The following is an 18,677-nucleotide window of genomic DNA, read 5'->3' as shown; positions in this document are numbered from 1 at the left end:
TTACCATTTATATGAACTCCCCCGGAGGGGACGTGACTGGGAAACTGACCTCACTCTGTGCCATATTGAGCGGTATCTTTGTTTGTGGAGCTGCTGCCAATGCTGCCCGTGTCTACCTCATGCAGATCTCAGGTGAACAAAGGCTCGGACTGTACAAGTATTTGACTGTAGGGGCTTGTGGACATTTGACATGTATTTGTTGTGTCAGTAAATGCAGCAGCCAATGTGTGCACGGTAAGGTCCAACGAACATAGAATTACACAGAATTTACTGCGCGGTAACATGCCATTCAGCCCACTTGGTCCATGTTGGTGTTTTAGCTCCACAAAAGCTGTTTCCCACCTTTCTTCATCCCTTCTATTCTTGTGCTTATCTGATTTTCCTTTAAATGCATCGATGCCATTCACCTCCAACTGCTCTGTGGTCGTGTGTGCCATGTTTTCACCACTCTTGGGTAAAGATGTTTCCCCTGAATTCCCATTTGGATTACCAGTGATTATCATATTTATGGCCCGCTTAGCTCTGGACCCTTCCTTAAGTGCAAATATCTTCATGTGTAACCTATTAAAGCTTTTCATAATTTTAGAAGTCTTTTATCAGGTCACTCTTAAGCCATCTCATTTCCAGAAAAAAGAATCTCAGCCTATTCCTGATAATTGTAACACCTCAGTCAGTTCTAGTCTAACCTGCATTGCTGATTTTAATGAATTGTGAATTTGTACCCCTGCCCTGATCCTTTTGTTGCTGTACCTCATTTAGACTGGGTTTTTTTTTTCCAAGGAGTATTTTTTTAAATTCTTTCATGGGATGTGAGCATTGCTGGCAAAGCCAGCATTTGTTGCCCATCCTAATTGCACTTGACAACTGTGTAGCTTGATGGGCCATTTCAGAGGGCATTAAGAGTCAATTACATTGCTGTGGATCTGAAGTCACATGTAGGCCAGACCAGGTAAGGTCGACAGATTTCCTTCCCTTATGGACATTAATGAATCAGATGGGTTTTTATGATAATCCATGATAGTTTCATGGCACCATGACTGAGACTAGCTTTTGGTTGCTGATTTTTATTTATTAATTGAATTTAAATTCCATCAGTTGCCATGGTGGATTTGAATCTGTGTCCCCAGGGTAATAGCCTGGGCCTCTGGATTACTATTTCAGTGACATTACCACTACGCCACCATCTCCTTATGATTCCTACCATAATGCAATACCTCAGCTTTGTCTATATTAAAATTCATTTGCCATTTACACACCCATTCTGCAAGTTTATTAATATTGTCTTGTATTTTGGTGCAATCCGACTCAATATTGACACTACCTCACAATTTCGTGTTATCTGCAAATTTTGATATTGTATGCTGACTCCTGAGTCCAAGTCGTTTATGTAGCTAGTGTACAAAAATGTCACAATACTGACCTTGGTGGAACACGACTTCTCATCTCTGCCAGTCTGAGTAATTTCCTTTAACCCCTACTCTCTGTGGCGTTAGGTAGGGGGTTTATCAGCAAAAAGAACAAATGAAGTGAATGACTGGTTAATCTGGCTTTTGTTGGTATTGGGCACTGGGAGAATTCCCTTGCTCTTGAAATACTGCTGTGGGGTTTTTTACACCCACCGAGAGGGCTCTCAGGCACTTGGTTTAACGTCTCATCTGAAAGATGGCACCTCCAAGTGCAGCAGTTCCTCAGTATAGTATTGGAATGTCTCTGGAATATGTACTCAAGCTTCTGGAGTAGGCCTTGATGCCACGACTGTCTGGTGTGCTTTGGGATGCCTGAGCATGTTAAAGGTACAATATAAATGCATGTTTGTTCTTTCGAAAGGAAATTAGTTGTTCAATGAAACCAGTGGGTGTAACTTAAGAACTAACTTGTCTAAATGGCACTTGTAAAGTTGGATGATTTCATGTCACAATGTCAACTTATATCATGCAAAATAATTTCCTTGTTGATTCCCCATAGTTTTATTTGGTAAAATAAACTGATATACAGTGTAAAAAAAAATGCACTCAACTGTCCAAGGATTGATTATAATGTGATTCTGTAATTTGGATGTGTTTGATTATTTGAATGTTTTGTCTTAAATGCATTGTAAATTGTCAGCTTGGTTCAGTGGTAGTACACATGGCTGTAAGTGACCCAGTTGTGCATTTATGTGGGCAGGTGTTTAGTGTCAATTAACATTGGGAAGGCACTACAAAATATCCAGCTTTTAGACTGATATTTTCTGTAAGACTGCAGGGCTTGAGCACAGCCACACAATTTGAGTCTGTCTTTTGACAGCCTTTCAGGCTAGTTTATCTGCTTTCTGTTGTATGGAAATTGTGCCCCTGATGGTTAGGCGTTTCCAATATTGAGGCACCTGATGGGAAAACCAGTGAGCATGCAGTGCTGCAACCAGTGTGAAAGCAGTCTGGAATGTGGACACGACAAGATAGATGAGGTAAGAGGTCGAAATCCTCAAAGAGCTGAAGTTGACTCGGCACACAGTGTCGGTTGGAAAAGGGAGAATAAAATAAGAAAATTCCTAAGTAACCAAGAACGAAGGGGAAGTGATAGAGAGGGACAAGTCAGAATCTGGACCAGGCACCATGATTTTAGAAAATATTGAAAGTATACCTGCACTATATAAATGCAGGTTGGCTTTATTTAGCTGTCTGAGAGAGCAAAATGTTGGTGAAATACACCCTCGCATACAGAACTCTGCAGACACAGGAATATGGAAAGTGTTTACAGTAAAGCCATGTGAGAACTGGGGAGCGTTGGTTTGGGTGGGAGTTGACCAATGAATGCAACATTTCAGCCACCCATTCAGGAAGGGAGAAGATATATTTCCCATGACATAATTTGATTCTGGCAAGAGGTTTAATAGTTGTCAAACCCAACGCTGTTTTAAAGGTCAGTCTAATGCCCTTTTATTACTGTGTTTATTACAGGGCAGCAGATTGTCAGACGTTTGAGGGCAAGATTGTTTTCTTCCATTCTATGCCAGGAGGTTGGGTTTTTCGATAAGACCAGCACAGGAGAGCTGATAAACCGACTTTCATCTGATGCTGATCTACTTGGGCGCTCAGTGACCGACAACCTGTCTGATGGGCTAAGAGCTGTCGGCCAGGCAGCAGCTGGTATTGGCATGATGGTGCGTGAAGGCAGAGAAAGGGCTGAAGAGCAAACACTTGAGTTTTTGCATCAGCTAACTCTGCCAATATTCTTCCTTGTGTTCTCTTTTAAACATATCTTTATGTACATTTATTTCCAAGGAGTTTACATGCTGTGAGGACAGTTGTCATTTCCTTTTTGCACTAATTGCATCATAAAGCTTGTCACTCAGTTTTGTGTCCATTTATGTGAATCTGAATTCATTGGTTTTATAGTGTCTGACAAATGCAGTGTGTGCCTGCATCTGTGTGGCATGACTGTGAGTGCAGAGATATATGTGGCAGCATGCAACAGGAGCATGCTGTGTATTTTTCTATACAATGGTTCTGGTAAATTTAAATGCCTTGCCCCCACATTCCCCTCTTTCTCCCACCGCCCCACACCAACTCCTCCAACCCCAGATATCACCTGAAGGTGTGGAATTCTGCTGGCAGTAGTTTCATAGGTGCCAGCAGCCATGTCCGAGACTGAGATTGTTAATTGGCTGTTCTCCTGTATAGGGCATGACAGCTGAGCTTCATCCTGTTCTCGCCCGATATCCACACTTTTCAGCAGAGATCACTAGTAATTGGGGTTAGACGATGTCGCTGTCTCCCTTCCCCCGCTCAGTCCAGAGACACTGGAACAATTGCAGAACCAGAACTGTTGCCCTCACCTGAGATCAGCAAATTAAATACCAATCAGGACTTGAACCTCAGTCCCTCCACTGGCGTGTGAAACAATCAAAGGAATTGAGTTTGTAATGCTGGGCAGAAATTTTTACCTGTTCAGATGGAGGGGTCTGAGGTGAATATCTTGCACTGTTCATGGTAAGGTCATAAGTAATCTCTTCGTAATTTTTGACTGAGTTAAAACTAGTCAGGATCTAAATGCAAAAACACCTTCTGTTAAATGGTCCCATAAATCAGATTCCTATTTAGATCTTTGGTTATTCTAGAATTTACAAATTTGATTTTGTCAGCTATAAGATTTAATTTTGTATTTAACACAACTTAAATCTTGGCAAAAAAGGATAGTTGGGGAATTAGTGGAAATGAATTGTATGTAAATAGATGAGGGTCATTGCCTGTGTTTCACTGTACCTGACTTCCACTCATCCATCAGTCCTTCGCAATGTTTAGCTTTTAACAATGTAGTCTGTGATAAATTGATTTAACTTCATAATTTTTATTATTTTGGAATGTCTTCAGGTGACCATAGTGCTTGTTAACTTCATTTCCCCCTTGTTTTTGAACAGTTTTACGTGTCGCCTCAGCTGGCCGTATTTGTCCTGGGCATCGTGCCCCCACTTGCCGTCCTTGCAGTGTTTTATGGCCGATACATTCGCAAGCTTGCTGGAGTGACCCAAGATTCACTGGCTGCTGCAACACAGGTAACATATTGCCATTCCTTGGTCCCTAAGAGTAGGAAGGTATTGTAATTGCATAATAGAGGAGAAAGTCCTTCACCCTTTAGTTTTCAGTCACCTAGAAAATCTGCAGTTATCTCATCGAACAGCCAACAGGTCATGTGAATGTCGCTAAAGTTTTTGTCTCCAGACTGGCAAAGATGGGATTGTTTTCGTTCGAGCAGAAAAGGTATGGGGAGATTTAATAGAGATGTTCCAAATTGAGGATATTTAATTGAGTACGTATGGATAAACTGTTTCTGCTGCTAGGAGGATCAATAACCAGAGGTCACAGATTTAAGATAATTGACAAAAGAACTGGGGTGGGGAGGATGCTGAGGAGAATTGTGTTTTCTCAGTGAGTTGTCACGATTTGGAGTGCACAGCATGGGGTGGTGGCAGCAGATTCAGTTGCATCTTTCTGAAGGAAATTGGATAAGGGCGGCGCAGTGGTTAGCACCGCAGCCTCACATCTCCAGCGACCTGGGTTCAGTTCTGGTGCTGCCTGTGCGGAGTTTGCAAGTTCTCCCTGTAACCGCGTGGGTTTCCTCCGGATGCTCTGGTGTCCTCCCACGTGCCAAAGACTTGCAGGTTGATAGGTAAATTGGCCATTGTAAAAATTGCCCCTAATGTAGGTAGGTGGTAGGAGAATTGAAGGAAGGTGGGGATGTGAGAGGGGAAAAATGGGATTTATGCAGGATTAGTATAAATGGGTGGTTGTTGGTCGGCACGGACTTAGTGGGCCGAAGGGCCTGTTTCAGTGCTGCATCTCTCCATGACTCTAAATACTTAAAAAGGAAAAAAAAAAGTAGGTTTATGGGGGAAAGAGCAAGAGAGTAGGACAAATTAGATTGCCCTTTCAAAGAGCCAGCATAGATGTGACGGGCCGAATGATTGCCTTCTGTCCTGTAACATTCTATGATTGTCCTTTCTGGATGTCTTGTCCATGTGGTGATTGAGCTTTGCTTGAAGAAGAACTCGTAGTCTACAGGTAACTCCAGTGCAACACTCAGTGGACTCTGATGCCCACCTTGGCACACACAGTGTCGCCCACATCCCAAGAACAAATCGTTGAAAGGTGTGACTCATGCTCCACTGATGCAACAAATAATTTGCTTCCTGCCTGCGTTCTTTTCAATTTAGTGACTAGAGATGTTCAGTGCCTCTACTACTGGATCTCTTGACATCACCCTTGCTGCTTCACCACCAGTCAAAGTTTTGGCGTTCACGAGCAGGCTCCCTTGGGAGACAGTGGGAGCAGAGAGCATTGATTCATTCAAATACAAATTAGATTTCAGAAAATATTTTGGGACACAGTATAACAGTGATCTCTGACATGATGTGTGGTGAGTGTAGTGTGCTTGGGAGGAACAGTGACTTTGGGCCTATGGTTTCCAAAGCTCTCCACCACCACTGGGGTTATCTTCATGTCATGTCTGGGACTTTTGTAGATTAATTGATAGAGATTGATTGCTATGCTTAGTCAACAGCTCCATTATTGTTGTATCATGCAACTATCAGGATGGCAGAAGGTGAACTGGGATGGACTGCAGTCTTTTGTTCAGCAATTCCTCTTCAGCTTATGATTTCTTTTGGCTTCAGACTCCGGCGATCTCATTGTCAGTTTTTCAGGCTAATGTCGATCAAGTTATGCAACTCCCTGCCCTTCCCACCACTCATTAATCCGAAGGACGTGCAGTTTGCATTAAAATGGACTGTCTAGTGTGGCCAGAAGAGGAGATGACATGAGTTTTTGGTGTCATGTTCCCCAAGTTAGCTTTCAGGATCCCGTTCTGAAGCCAAGAGAAATACAAACCCTGCAGGTTAGAGAAGAAACTTATCTTGTGGGTCCAGAGGGCATTGTTGTAGTATTTCTGAAGTGAACTGATAAAGGATCACTGGTTGAAGCAAGCCAGGGTTGGCCTAGGCGGGCTCAATGTAGTGGAATAAGCAACACTGTTATCTATAACTTGCCAGTCTCGCACTATCTCACTCCAAAGACTGGTGTCCCCAGCCTCAAACTTCACTTCCTGTACTTGAGTTACACTTGCAACTGTTGTCGTTTTGAAAGTACGAGCTTGTGTTTATTACATAAAGTAAGCAAAGGAATGCAGTTTAACGAATGACTGTACTTCACTTACTTGTCCGATCTGTTCCATAGCAGATAAAAGTTGCATGATCTTCGCAGTTTCCTATGGGCACTTCTGTGTTCATGATTGAGAAACTAATCCCACCGCTATGGTTTGAAATGGAAGCAACTGCCAGCAACCGTCCCAATATTCCAGCCTGTATGTCTTGAGACAGAATTCCCAGTTGTTCTGTCTTGCTTGCCATTGAAACCTAGGTTCTGTTGTAACCAGGAGGTGGATGGTGCTGCAAAATGCAAATCATGGTTAAGGTTGTGGGTTTAAGTCCCACTTGAGAGATGAGCGAATAAAATACTCATTGCAGTACTGAGGGGAGCGCTGCAGTTTGTTGCTGTCTTTCGGATAAGACGTTAAACCGAGGCCCGGTGTGTCCTCCGGAGTGAATGTAAAAGATCCCATGGTACTATTTCAAAGAAGAGGAGGAAATTCACCCCTGTGTTCTGGCCAATATTTATCCCTCAACCAACATCATGAAAAACAGATTCTATTGTCATTATCTCATTGCTGTTTGTGGGATATTGCCATGTGTAAATCAGCTGCTGCGTTTCCTACATTACTACAGTGAGTTCACTTCAAAAGTTCTTCATTGGCTGTAAAGTGCTTTGTGATGTACTGAGGTTATGAAAGGCGCTGAATCAATGCAAGTTTTTTTTTTCTTTCAAAAAACAAAGCCAATTTTTAATGGCTCTTTTATTAAGGGGAAGAGTATTGTCTTCTCTCACGGTGGCTACCTTGAATATATTAACATCAGGAGCCCAAGATGTTGACCTCCTTCACAAAAGGAATTGGGAATGTGTCTGGCCAAACTTGCCCTTCCATGATGAATGGGAACCACAAGGTGTAAATTGCATCGCTGATGAGGGAACAGTATTGTATTCTAGTTGACTATTCTGAGCTTTTAGTAAAAGATCTGAAGAGTTTTATAAGTGGCACCCTGCAACGTTTATAGACACGTTGCCAACCCCTGAATCAAGCAATCACAGGAGACAGCTTAACAATTATCACAATTCTGGTGTGGCTGCAAACCTCTACAGATGTAGAATTCAGAAAGGGAGGACAAAGGGATTGATTAAGAAGGGGAAAATAGAGTATGAGAGTAAGCTTGCAGAGAACATAAAAACTGACTGCAAAAGCTTCTATAGATATGTGAAGAGAAAAAGATTAGTGAAGACAAATGTGGGTCCCCTACAGTCAGAAATGGGGGAATTTATAATGGGGAACAAAGAAATGGCTGACCAATTGAATACATACTTTGGTTCTGTCTTCACAAAGGAGGACACAAATTACCTCCCAGAAATGTTAGGGAACATAGGGTCTAATGAGAAGGAGGAACTGTATGCAATCAGTATTAGTAGGGAAATGGTGTTGGGAAAATTGATGGGATTGAAGGCCGATAAATCCCCAGGGCCTGATGATCTACATCCCAGAGTACTTAAGGAAGTGGCCCTAGAAATAGTAGGTGCATTGCTGGTCTTTTTTCAAAATTCCAAAGACACTAGAACAATTCCAACGGATTGGAGGGCAGCTGATGTAACCCCACTATTTAAAAAAGGAGGTAGAGAGAAAACTGAATTATAGACCGGTTAGCCTGACATCAATAGTGGGGAAAATGCTAGAGTCCATTATAAAAGATGTAATAGCAGAGCACTTGGAAAACATTGACAGGATCAGACAAAGTCAACGTGGAGTTACGAAAGGGAAATCATGCTTGACAAATCTACTGGAATTTTTTGAGGATGTAACTAGTAGAATAGATAAGGGAGAAGCAGTGGATGTGGTGTATTTGGACTTTCAGAAGGCTTTTGATAAGGTCCCAAATAAGAGATTAGTGTGCAAAATTAAAGCACATGGGATTGGGGGTAAGGTACTGACATGGATAGAGAACTGGTTGGCAGACAGGAAACGAAGAGTAGGAATAAATGGGTCTTTTTCCGAGTGGCAGGCAGTGACTAGTGGGGTACTGCAGGGATCAGTGCTAGGACCCCAGCTATTCACAATATATATTAATGATAGATTAGGGAATTAAATGTAATATATCCAAGTTTGCAGACGACACAAAGCTGGGTGGGAGTGTGAGCTGTGAGAAGGATGCAGAGAAGCTCCAGTGTGATTTGGACAGGTTGAGTGAATGGCAGATGCAGTATAATGCGGATAAATGTGAGGTTATCCACTTTGGTGGCAAAAACAGAAAGGCAGATTATTATCTGAACGGCGATAGATTGGGAAAGGGGGAGGTGCAGCGAGTCTGGGTATCCTTGTGCACCAGTTGCTGAAAGTAAGCATGCAGGTGCAGCAGGCAGTTAAGAAGACAAATGGTATGTTGGCCTTCATAGCGAGAGGATTCGAGTACAGGAGCAAGGATGTCTTGTTGCAATTATGCAAGGCCTTGGTGAGACCACATCTGGAGTATTGTGTGCAGTTTTTGTCTCCTTATCTGAGGAATGATCTTGCTATAGAGGGAGTGCAGCGAAGGTTCACCAGACTGATTCCTGGGATGGCAGGACTGACGTATGAAGAGAGATTGGGTCAATTAGGCTTGTATTCGCTAGAGTTTCGAAGAATGAGAGGAGATCTCTTAGAAACCTACAAAATTCTAATAGGACTTGATGCAGGAAGGATGTTCCCGATGATGGGGGAGTACAGGACCAGGGGTCACAGTCTAAGGATAAGGGGTAAGCCATTTAGGACTGAGATGAGGATGTATTTCTTCACCCAGAGAGAGGTGAACCTGTGGAATTCTCTACCACAGAAAGCAGTTGAGGCCAAATCGTTAAATATATTCAAGAAAGAGCTAGATATAGTTCTTGGGGCTAAAGGGATCAAGGGATATAGGGAGAAAGTGGGAACAGGGTACTGAGTTTGGATTGTCAGCCATGATCGTATTGAATGGCGGAGCAGGCTCGAAGGGCCGAATAGCTGCCTCCTATTTTTCTATGTTGAGATTCTTCAGATCCTTGCATCTATCACAGTTATATTGCATTAATCCAAAAGCAATATTGTTTTAGAAGCACCTCAAAAGAACAAGTTATCCTTTTTTTTTCCTTTGAGGCGCCTTTGTTAGTCATCTTGTATCCAAAGTATATCTGCTGTATACCAGTAGTTGAATAGAGCTGCTGTCTTACCTTGCTAACTTTCTGTTTCTCGTCTCCATTTCCCCAATCCTTTCCTGAGGAGGTTTATGGTTCCGGTTTACTTTTATATCCCCTGGCTGGCAAGTCACTTGTTGGGTATGTCCTGATTCAGTGCCAACCCTTGCATACTTGCCATTGAGGCTGTTGGGTAAATATTAGACACAGGACTCTAGGCTTTTCCTCTGCCCCAGGACTGTCAATTCTTGGGTCAGCTGAGGAACTCTTTCGCACAACTTTGATGTTGGCTGACTGCAGGGATTAGACCTGGGACTGTGTGGTGTGTGTGTGGAGCCCAGTGACAGCTGGCTAGAATTCTGTTTTTGTTCTAAGTGTGCAGTGACCCTGACTTTTTCCTGCTCATTCACAGCTTGCTGAAGAGCGAATTGGAAACATAAGGACGGTCCGTGCTTTTGCCAAGGAGCACTCTGAACTGCGGACGTACACTGAGATGATCAGCCAAGTGCTTCAGCTTGCCAGGAAAGAAGCAGTGGCCCGGGCAGGATTTTATGGGGCAGTAAGTACAATGTTATTAAGGCTTTGAGACTTTCTTTTACCCTTGGTACTCTCTCTCTCAGGTGGTGCACCCTAGCTCTCAATGCCCCAGAGAGTATTATTTCCAGGACCCTTTTCAGAATGTTCCATGGGATCTTGGCCTGGAAAGTGACAGAATAACGTCAAACTAGACTTTATCTTGAGCTTTGACTATCCAGCAGTGAAAGAAGAACCGAATAATAACTAACTCAACATAGATATATTTACAAAAGCTGTTAGACTTAGTCAGCTCCATGTGCGGTAGAAAATAGTTTGCAACCAAACTACCGGGAAGGACTAAACTGGCTTCTGCTCTTTTCTCCAACAAAGTTCAGGCTGTGGGGTGATCTGAATTGACTGAGTTGGCTCCTCCCCACTGAACATGTTTGTAAGCAAGTTTGCCAGATTGGGCTGCTGTGTGATATGACTGAAGATTTTTTTAAAAATCTCTTGTGACAAAATTTAATTAAAAAACAAAACTACCCAATATCATAGGCATAAATGTTTGTTTTTTGTGACTGTTCCAGGTGTTCTGAAGCAAGGTACTCCACTGAATTCATTAGCTCTGAGTAAATCAATTCAAACTGATTGTGAGCACTCGATGAGAGGATGGGTAACACTCCACTTGTAGGGCTGACGGAGAACAAGTTTTGTGCATTGGAGTAGGAAGTTACAAAGGGACATAGATATATAGAGTGAGCAAAACTGTGGCAGTAGCAGTTGGAGTTCAGTATAGGCATTCTAGTTGTGAGAAAGATAATTTGAAGGATTTCTTCGTGATAGACCAGGAGCTGTGGAGGAGTAAGAGATTTGCAAGTCCAGGTACAAAAATCACTAAAAACTAGTGCACAGATGTATAAAGAGTGGGAGCGCTGATACTCTTTTGCTTCTGTACCTATGTACGTTAATTTTCTCTCCGCTTCTGTCATACTTCTTTCAAAGCACAACACTAAAGTTTATTTATTTCTCACTATTCCAGTCGATCAGTTTGAATGCTGTTTACCCCGCACCCCCCACCAAAACTCAGCAATCCATCAACTGAACTAGTGCTTCAGAGTTTGGTGCGTCAAATTCTTTAGCTGCTGGTCATTAGCTGATACGCAGAGCAAGAATGTTCAGCATGTATCTGCTTTCAGTGGTTATTTTTGTACTGTCACTGTTGCAGTATACAGTAAGTTATATCGACTGAAATAGTGCGCAGAGGCTTCAGCTGGGCAGAGCAGGCAGTCCTGGAATCGCATCAGATACTTTGAAAGCATCCAAGTCACCCACCTTCAGTTTCCACAACTTGCCTTCAACAAATTCCATTGTTTGTGCCAACAATGTGCTTGCAGTCACTTGATCTGCATTCCTCCTCATTTACTGAGCTCTTGTGTTACAGCTGTCTGAAGAGTCAAGTGAAGGTTTTCTGAGGTGAGCCAGTGGAACGTTGCTTGCAAAGGAGAAACATTGTTCACCACAGATAGTCCCAGGTTGTTGATAAAGAGCCTCATTTCAATGGGTTACCTTGGGTGCCCAGTGCACCTACAGGTGGCCACTTTACAATCCTCACAGCCTCCCTCCCCCCCCCCCCCCCCCCCATCATGCCCTCCCTCTCCAATGTATCAATATAACCCTTGACTGCTGGGCATTTTTTAATCTTGCAGATATTAGTCACCCTCCAGCCCATTGTCAAATGATCTTTTATTTATACCTGAGTCAGAACAGCTGTTCAACCACTGGGTGGCATCACACGGAGCCAGATGCCAGTAATTACCGGCAGTGTATGGGATTGAGAGCACTGATACTGAGATTTATTTTTCTGTTTCAGAGCGGACTGACCGGAAACCTGATTGTTCTGTCTGTCCTGTACAAGGGAGGCCTATTGATGGGCGAGGCCTACATGACAGTGGGAGAACTTACCTCTTTTATGATGTATGCCTTCTGGGTAGGAATAAGTATTGGAGGTAAATTTGTTGCTTTAAGGATTGGATTTTGAGGCAAGGTTAAGGAAGTTTTTTGTAAAATGCATTTGCTTTTGAGGATGTGAGCATCGCTGGAAAGGCCACCATTTGTTGCCCATCCCTAATTGCCCTTGTGGTGGTGGTGGTGAGGGGCCTTGAACCGCTGCAGTCCCCATGTGGTATAGGTACACCCACTTTGCTTCGTGCATTGATGGATTCTCTTGATTGAATCATAAGTTGACCATTACTATATTTTGTCATTTATTGAGCAATTTCTGAAAGTAGAATCATACTTTGTCATGTTCAGTTCTATTTTGTCTTTCTTTTCCAGGCCTCAGCTCTTTCTACTCTGCATTAATGAAGGGTCTCGGAGCAGGAGGACGGTTATGGGAACTATACGAGAGGAAACCAGAGATGCCTCTGAATGGTCAGTTGTTCTGTTCATTGAACGCTTTGTCCAGACCAGCTCTGTGAAGCCTTTTGCTGGTGCACTGCATGTAGATGCTCCCTGATCACCAGCGTACGCCTCTCACTCTTGCCAGCCACTCACTGCTTGCTCTCCCTGAGGTCAGCGCTGACATATCACAGAATTTAGAACAGACATCGTGCTTAGAATCCATGACTCTTCTTGTCAGTGAGCAGGATTCTGAAAGCAATTGTCAGATTTGTGGATGACAGTTTCCACTGCTCTTCATATTTTACTAACAGTGCAGCCAAGGATTGAGTTGTGAAAATCAGCACTCTGGTGGCAAGTGAAATCTAACACCAACCGTGTAAAGTGTTGAAATAACATGTTAGTGTGTAATGTGGGGACCAATTGATTAGAATAGATTTAACAGCAGGAGACCCGGGTGTTGGAGCAGATTCTGTCCTGTTGGCACCCAGACATTAAGATCATTTGAAAAAAATTGAGGTATACAAAATTATGAGGGGCATTGATAGGTTAGATAGGAAGAAACTTTTTCCTGTAGCGGAGGGGTCAATAACCAGGGGGCATAGATTTAAGGTAAGGGGCAGGAGGTTTAGAGGGCATTTGAAGAAAAAGTTTTTCACCCAGAGGGTGGTTGAAATCTGGAACGTACTACCTGAAGGTGTGGGAGAGGCAGGAACCCTCACAACATTGAAGAAGTATTTAGATGAGCACTTGAAACGCCATAGCATACAAGGCTATGGACCAAGTGCTGGAAAATGGGATTAGAATAGTTAGGTGCTTGATGGCCGACACAGACATGATGGGCCGAAGGGCCTGTTACTGTGCTGTATAACTCTGACTCTTTTTAAAAAAAAAAAAACAACACAATACTGGGACTTGCAGCTTTGGTGATGGATGTGTGTCTATTGAGGCTATTGCCTGTGCTTGGCAATAGAAGTCCAGCATACAGCAAGAACCTAGGGGCAAGGTTAAAAGTTTTTGTTTAAATTTTACATTGATTAAAGCCAAAAATCCCAGCATATGTCAACAGCAGCTCGCAGCTTATTCTCAAGAAAGCAGGGGGAGACACCTAGTATCTTTCAGCATTGGCTTCGTTTACCCGGGGGCTTTACTGACGTCTCGATTAGTTCTGTTGTGGGACAAGCTGGTTGGGACACGGTGCAAGCGTGCAGCATCCCCATCTTGGGGTGGAGACGCCTGTAACTCCTTACTCAGGCAAGCTCCCTTCAGCTTTTTGGAGGGTGAGATAAAAGTCTGAGTACTTCCGAAGAACTGTGTGGCTCTGCAAGTCCTCACTGCCCACTGCACCCACCCTGATGGCTCTCTGTGTGTTGCTGAGAGGAGAATGTTCAGCTGACCAACATGAAATGTAAAATTTCAGGTTTGTATAATCTGTCTAAATTGTACCTGTGGTTGCAGTTCCTAAAATGCCAGCTTCTATTTTGGTTTTAGAGGGTGTTGTTTTGCGGCCTGATCAGTTTAAGGGATCCATCGAATTCCGCAATGTCCAGTTTGCCTATCCAACCCGACAGCAGGCTCCAGTATTCAGCGGGCTTAACCTGTCCATCGCAGCAGGCTCCGTGATGGCTGTAGTCGGACCCAGTGGCTCAGGAAAATCAACACTAGTGTCGCTGTTGCTCAGGCTGTATGATCCTATTTCGGGTAAGTTAGAATAGAATGCAGGATTTTAAGTAGCTAATGGTCCTGCCATGTTTCCTGGAGAGATCCTGATGGAAGATTTGAGTTGTGCTGACACTGTTGTCTGTCCCTGCAGTGCACTGCAAATAATGCACTGGTGAATGGGAATCCACGACATAAAGCGGTAAGGAGTTAGAGAGTACAATGTTTCTGTTTCAGGCAGTGTCGCTGTCGATGGCCACGATGTGCGGAACCTCAATCCACACTGGTTGCGGAAAAACATGGGTGCAGTGAATCAGGTAAAACCTGGATAAAGGGAGTCTGGGAAAAGCAAGGGAGCAAGAATTGGGTAGAACGCATTCTTGTTCTGAATCGCTGGCCTTTATTTTTATGGATGTTTTTGGTCCCCAGGAGCCAGTTCTGTTCTCCAGTTCAATTGCAGAGAATATTGCATATGGCACAGCCCAGCCCTCCTTACTGACAATGGAAGCCATTGAAAAGGCTGCCAAGATCGCCAACGCTTATGGATTCATCTGCAGCTTCCCCAAGGGCTTCCAAACCATTGTCGGGGAGAAAGGCATCTTACTATCAGGTGAGCTAACCAGGCTGGGATATTTCACCAGCTGCTTGCTGAGACTGAATTGGAAGGATATCTGCCCTCTGGCTAACTTTGTCCTGTCTCCTTGCTAGGTGGTCAGAAGCAGAGGGTCGCTATTGCTCGAGCTCTGCTCAAGGTGAGGCTCTCGTTCTGGTTTTTAACCTTTTTCTTATTCTAAGAGCAACTGAGGTCCACACAGCAGGCCTTCCTGCCCTGCCCCCACACTTCTGCAGCCCCCACCTTCAGTAGATCAGCTGAAGGTATAGAAATATAATCCAATTAACACTATAAAATTGGGAAATTGAGACTGGCTTTGAGGCTAATCTTGCATTGCAGACATTTTACAAACCTCTGAATGTCAGTCTTCAAACTTCTGAAGTATCATGAATCTCTTCAATACAATAACTCTTTTGTAACTTCAGGTGTGTCTACCTTAATTTCCAACTTTGCATGTGAGAAATTAAGATCTGTTTGCTGTTAGTAAGGTTCTCTTCTGATAGCAGACGCCTAATTATTGTGTAGAGTATTGAGTGAGTTAATCAATAGTTACATTTCTTTCTGTTCCTTTTTAGAATCCTAAAATTCTACTGCTGGATGAAGCCACCAGGTGAGAGATTGCAAGAATTTAATGTTGACAAAATTTCTTTCAATTTGTTGGGAAACATTTACTACAACACAATTAGCAAATCCTATGAGAAAGGAAATTAATTGAAATAATGCTTTTGAATTGTCTTTAGTGTTCTAAAGGCACTTCATAATTGGAGATCAAGGACAAGTTTGAAGAAGGTGTTATAGGATGTGGCTGAAGGCAAGGTTGGAAAGCTCAGTTTAATGGAGGCTTTAGAAGGTAGAGAGAAGTGGAGAAAGGAGGAGGGGTTTGGGAGCAAGTGTCTGAGTGTGGTGTTGGATAGCTTAAGTATCTGCTGGTGATGAGACTGGAGGGAAGAGAGAGAAAAGCAGAGTCCAAGCAAGGATGCAGAGGTTCAGGGGTTTGCAGAGGGAGAGTGGTGCAAAGCTGGAGCTGGTGAGGTTGTACTGAGAACCATTGGAGATCAGTGAGGACAGGAAAAGATGTGAATAGTGCAGTCTTGAATCTGCTGTTCCTGATTGAAGTTGGAGCTTAAGAGGCTGCTGAGAAGGTCTTTGGAAATATTGAGCCTGAGGGTAATGTCGGGACAGGAAAGATTGGACAGGTTGGGATGGTTCTCGGAACAGAGAAGGCTGAGGGGAGATCTGATTGAAATGTACAAAATTTTGAGGGGCCTGGATAGAGTGGAGGTGAAGGGTCTGTTCACCTTAGCAGAGAGGTCAGTGATTAGGGCGCGTAGATTTAAAGTGATTGGTTGAAAAATTAGAGGGGCGATGAGGAAAAGTTGTTTTTTTCACCCAGAGAGTGGTGGGGGTTTAGAACTCACTGCCTGAAAGGGTAGTTGAGGCAGATACCCTCAACTCATCCAAAAGGAGTCTGGATATAATCCTCAAGTGCCATAATCTGCAGGGCTATGGACCAAATGCTGGAAGATGGGTTTAGAATGGGTGGATGGTTTTTCAGCCAGCACAGACACGATGGGCCAAGTAGCCACTTTCTGTGCTGTAAAATTTCTATGATTTTATGAAGGCATAGTTGAGGGTTTCAGTGATGGTAGGCTTGTGTTAGAGGCAGAGAAGGGCTGCAGTTCAGAGGACAGAAGCAAATTGATTTAGTAATGAACTAGACTCTGGTTTCAAAGCTCGGCTCCACATCAAACAACAGGCTTCTTGTGAGGCTTTAGGTTGGACCTGAGTGAGCGGCCAGGAAATGGGGTGGGTTTGGTGGCTAAGGGGTGCAGTGTGTAATGGCAACAAACAGGTTGGCTGCGCTGCTGTCAACAGCAGAAAATTCTGGCATAAATACAACTTCATACTGGACCAGTCGCCCGGCACGGGTAATGGTGAGGAAATAAAGTCACTCCAGTTAAAGTTGCAATCTCCATGTTATTTTCCAATAATATACTAAAGGATACTCGCCATTAATATCTCCATGTGGCAAATTATGTTGTGATTTGTTTGCAGTATTTTTGACTGGCGTCATGAATGTTAACTCCTATGGTGCACATATGTGTTTTTTAATCAATGAGTGATGTATGACACTTGATAATTCCACTTTCAAATTGCACTGAAATTCCCATGCATTTTTTCAGAGTTAAATACAATTTAAATTTGGGGCTGATTATAGACGATTCCTGAAGTTCAGAGACTTCACTCCCATCGTGGAACAATAATCAGAGAATCCTGCGTGGATTCAGGCTGATCCCAAACTTAGTTATTGTTATCAACCTGATTTGTTTAGAAATGGAATAGTTTAGAGTTGCCATGCGTTATTTAAATTAATGCTGTGGATTATTTAAATTTCATGTCTGTGGAATAAAACGAGCAGTTAAATGAGGTTTCATGTATTGTCATTCACGCTGCCTGAAAGAATGCATTTTTGTAACTATCGGACTTCAGTAACTTGACAGCAGAGGATTCTAAAGTTAAATTTACTTAGTCTTAAACTCCTGAATGCTTGAGTGACTGGTTTTAAATCTCATTAGGATCCTACTTGGCAAATAATTGTGTGTATATGTTTGTGTGTGTTTTTTTCACTGGTGCATCTTGCTATTAATTTCCTCCTTGCCTCAGTGCATTGGATTCAGAGAACGAGTACTTGGTGCAGGAAGCTTTGGACCGATTGATGGAAGGAAGGACAGTGCTGATCATTGCCCATCGCCTGTCAACCATTCAGAATGCCAATACTGTTGCTGTCCTTGACCAGGGTAGGATAGTCGAGTGTGGCACACACCAGCAACTCCTTGCAAATTCTGAGGGATTATTTCGAAAACTTGTGGAGAAACAGACGTTTTTACAAGACAGTCAAAGACTTGTGTTGAAAGCTTAAATGTGCCTAAATTTTACCCCTCCCTTTAACAAAACACACATCAGAGCCCAAGGTGTTTCTCTGCTGTCTTGGCCTTGATTGACTGCAGCACCAATTGGTAAGTAGATTTTTTAAGCCTGCAGCTCTGCACAGTGAGCATTCAGGATCTCCGCTGTAGCAGAGGTGGTTGAAGAAAGTTATCGGGTATGTGCCAGCATGAGTTAGGAGGCCCAGTTCAACTCTGGGTCACCATCCGTATATCTCACAGGACCAGCTGCTCCATGGCCTTGTTGTATGCCTCAACAAGTCTTCAGCCTGAGCTGTGCATGAGGAACAGTGTACAGCAACCCTGGGAGAACCAGAAAGCAAACTTTTCAATGGCCAAAGTTTCTCTTCCACACAGTTTTTAAAACTTTTATATAATTTTGGGAGCCGCCTTAAAGGAATGGGGAGCCTCACATTTGGTAAGCAACTGTCCCCACATGAAACATGGGATACCAAATTCGTCGTGACAGTGAAAGACTTGGACTTGTTGGTAAAACTTAGCACATATAGTCTGTATTTGGTGAAATTCAGAAGTGTAGTAAAATGTTGATAAGTGACTGAAGAGATGTTTAATTGAATCAATCCTGGGTGTTTATAAATGCATATATGGATTTTAAATTGCTTCTACAGAGATGCTTGACCCTGTGAGATCGATGGTATCATTTTTACAGCAAAATAAAAATATGATCAATTTATAACCTATTTTAATTCGAGTATTTTAGCTATCCTGTTCCTATCAATTTTCTCCCCTCCTTGCCCCCACCCA

General features: G+C 43.1%; 1 protein-coding gene across 2 annotated transcripts; it reads left to right on the top strand.

Annotated features, from left to right (window-relative positions):
- The first annotated feature begins 7 nt into the window (after window positions 1-7).
- abcb10 (ATP-binding cassette, sub-family B (MDR/TAP), member 10) lies at window positions 8-18,609 on the top strand. Of its 2 annotated transcripts, XM_068044217.1 has the most exons (12): window positions 8-132; window positions 2,940-3,142; window positions 4,400-4,534; window positions 10,195-10,341; window positions 12,169-12,304; window positions 12,633-12,728; window positions 14,187-14,396; window positions 14,592-14,671; window positions 14,784-14,964; window positions 15,063-15,106; window positions 15,543-15,577; window positions 17,632-18,609. In XM_068044217.1, the coding sequence occupies exons 1-12, from the start codon at window positions 12-14 to the stop codon at window positions 17,885-17,887; spliced, it is 1,644 nt and encodes a 547-aa protein (XP_067900318.1). In that variant the 5' UTR covers window positions 8-11; the 3' UTR covers window positions 17,888-18,609. The 2 variants fall into 2 exon arrangements, with proteins under 2 accessions (XP_067900318.1, XP_067900319.1); XM_068044218.1 differs by lacking the exon at window positions 14,187-14,396.
- Window positions 18,610-18,677: the final 68 nt, after the last annotated feature.

Source organism: Heterodontus francisci, chromosome 13, assembly GCF_036365525.1.
Source record: "Heterodontus francisci isolate sHetFra1 chromosome 13, sHetFra1.hap1, whole genome shotgun sequence".
NCBI classification, from domain to species: Eukaryota; Metazoa; Chordata; class Chondrichthyes; order Heterodontiformes; family Heterodontidae; genus Heterodontus; species Heterodontus francisci.
The sequence above is the reverse complement of the archived record's forward strand: the minus strand, read 5'-3'. Positions and strand labels throughout refer to the sequence as shown.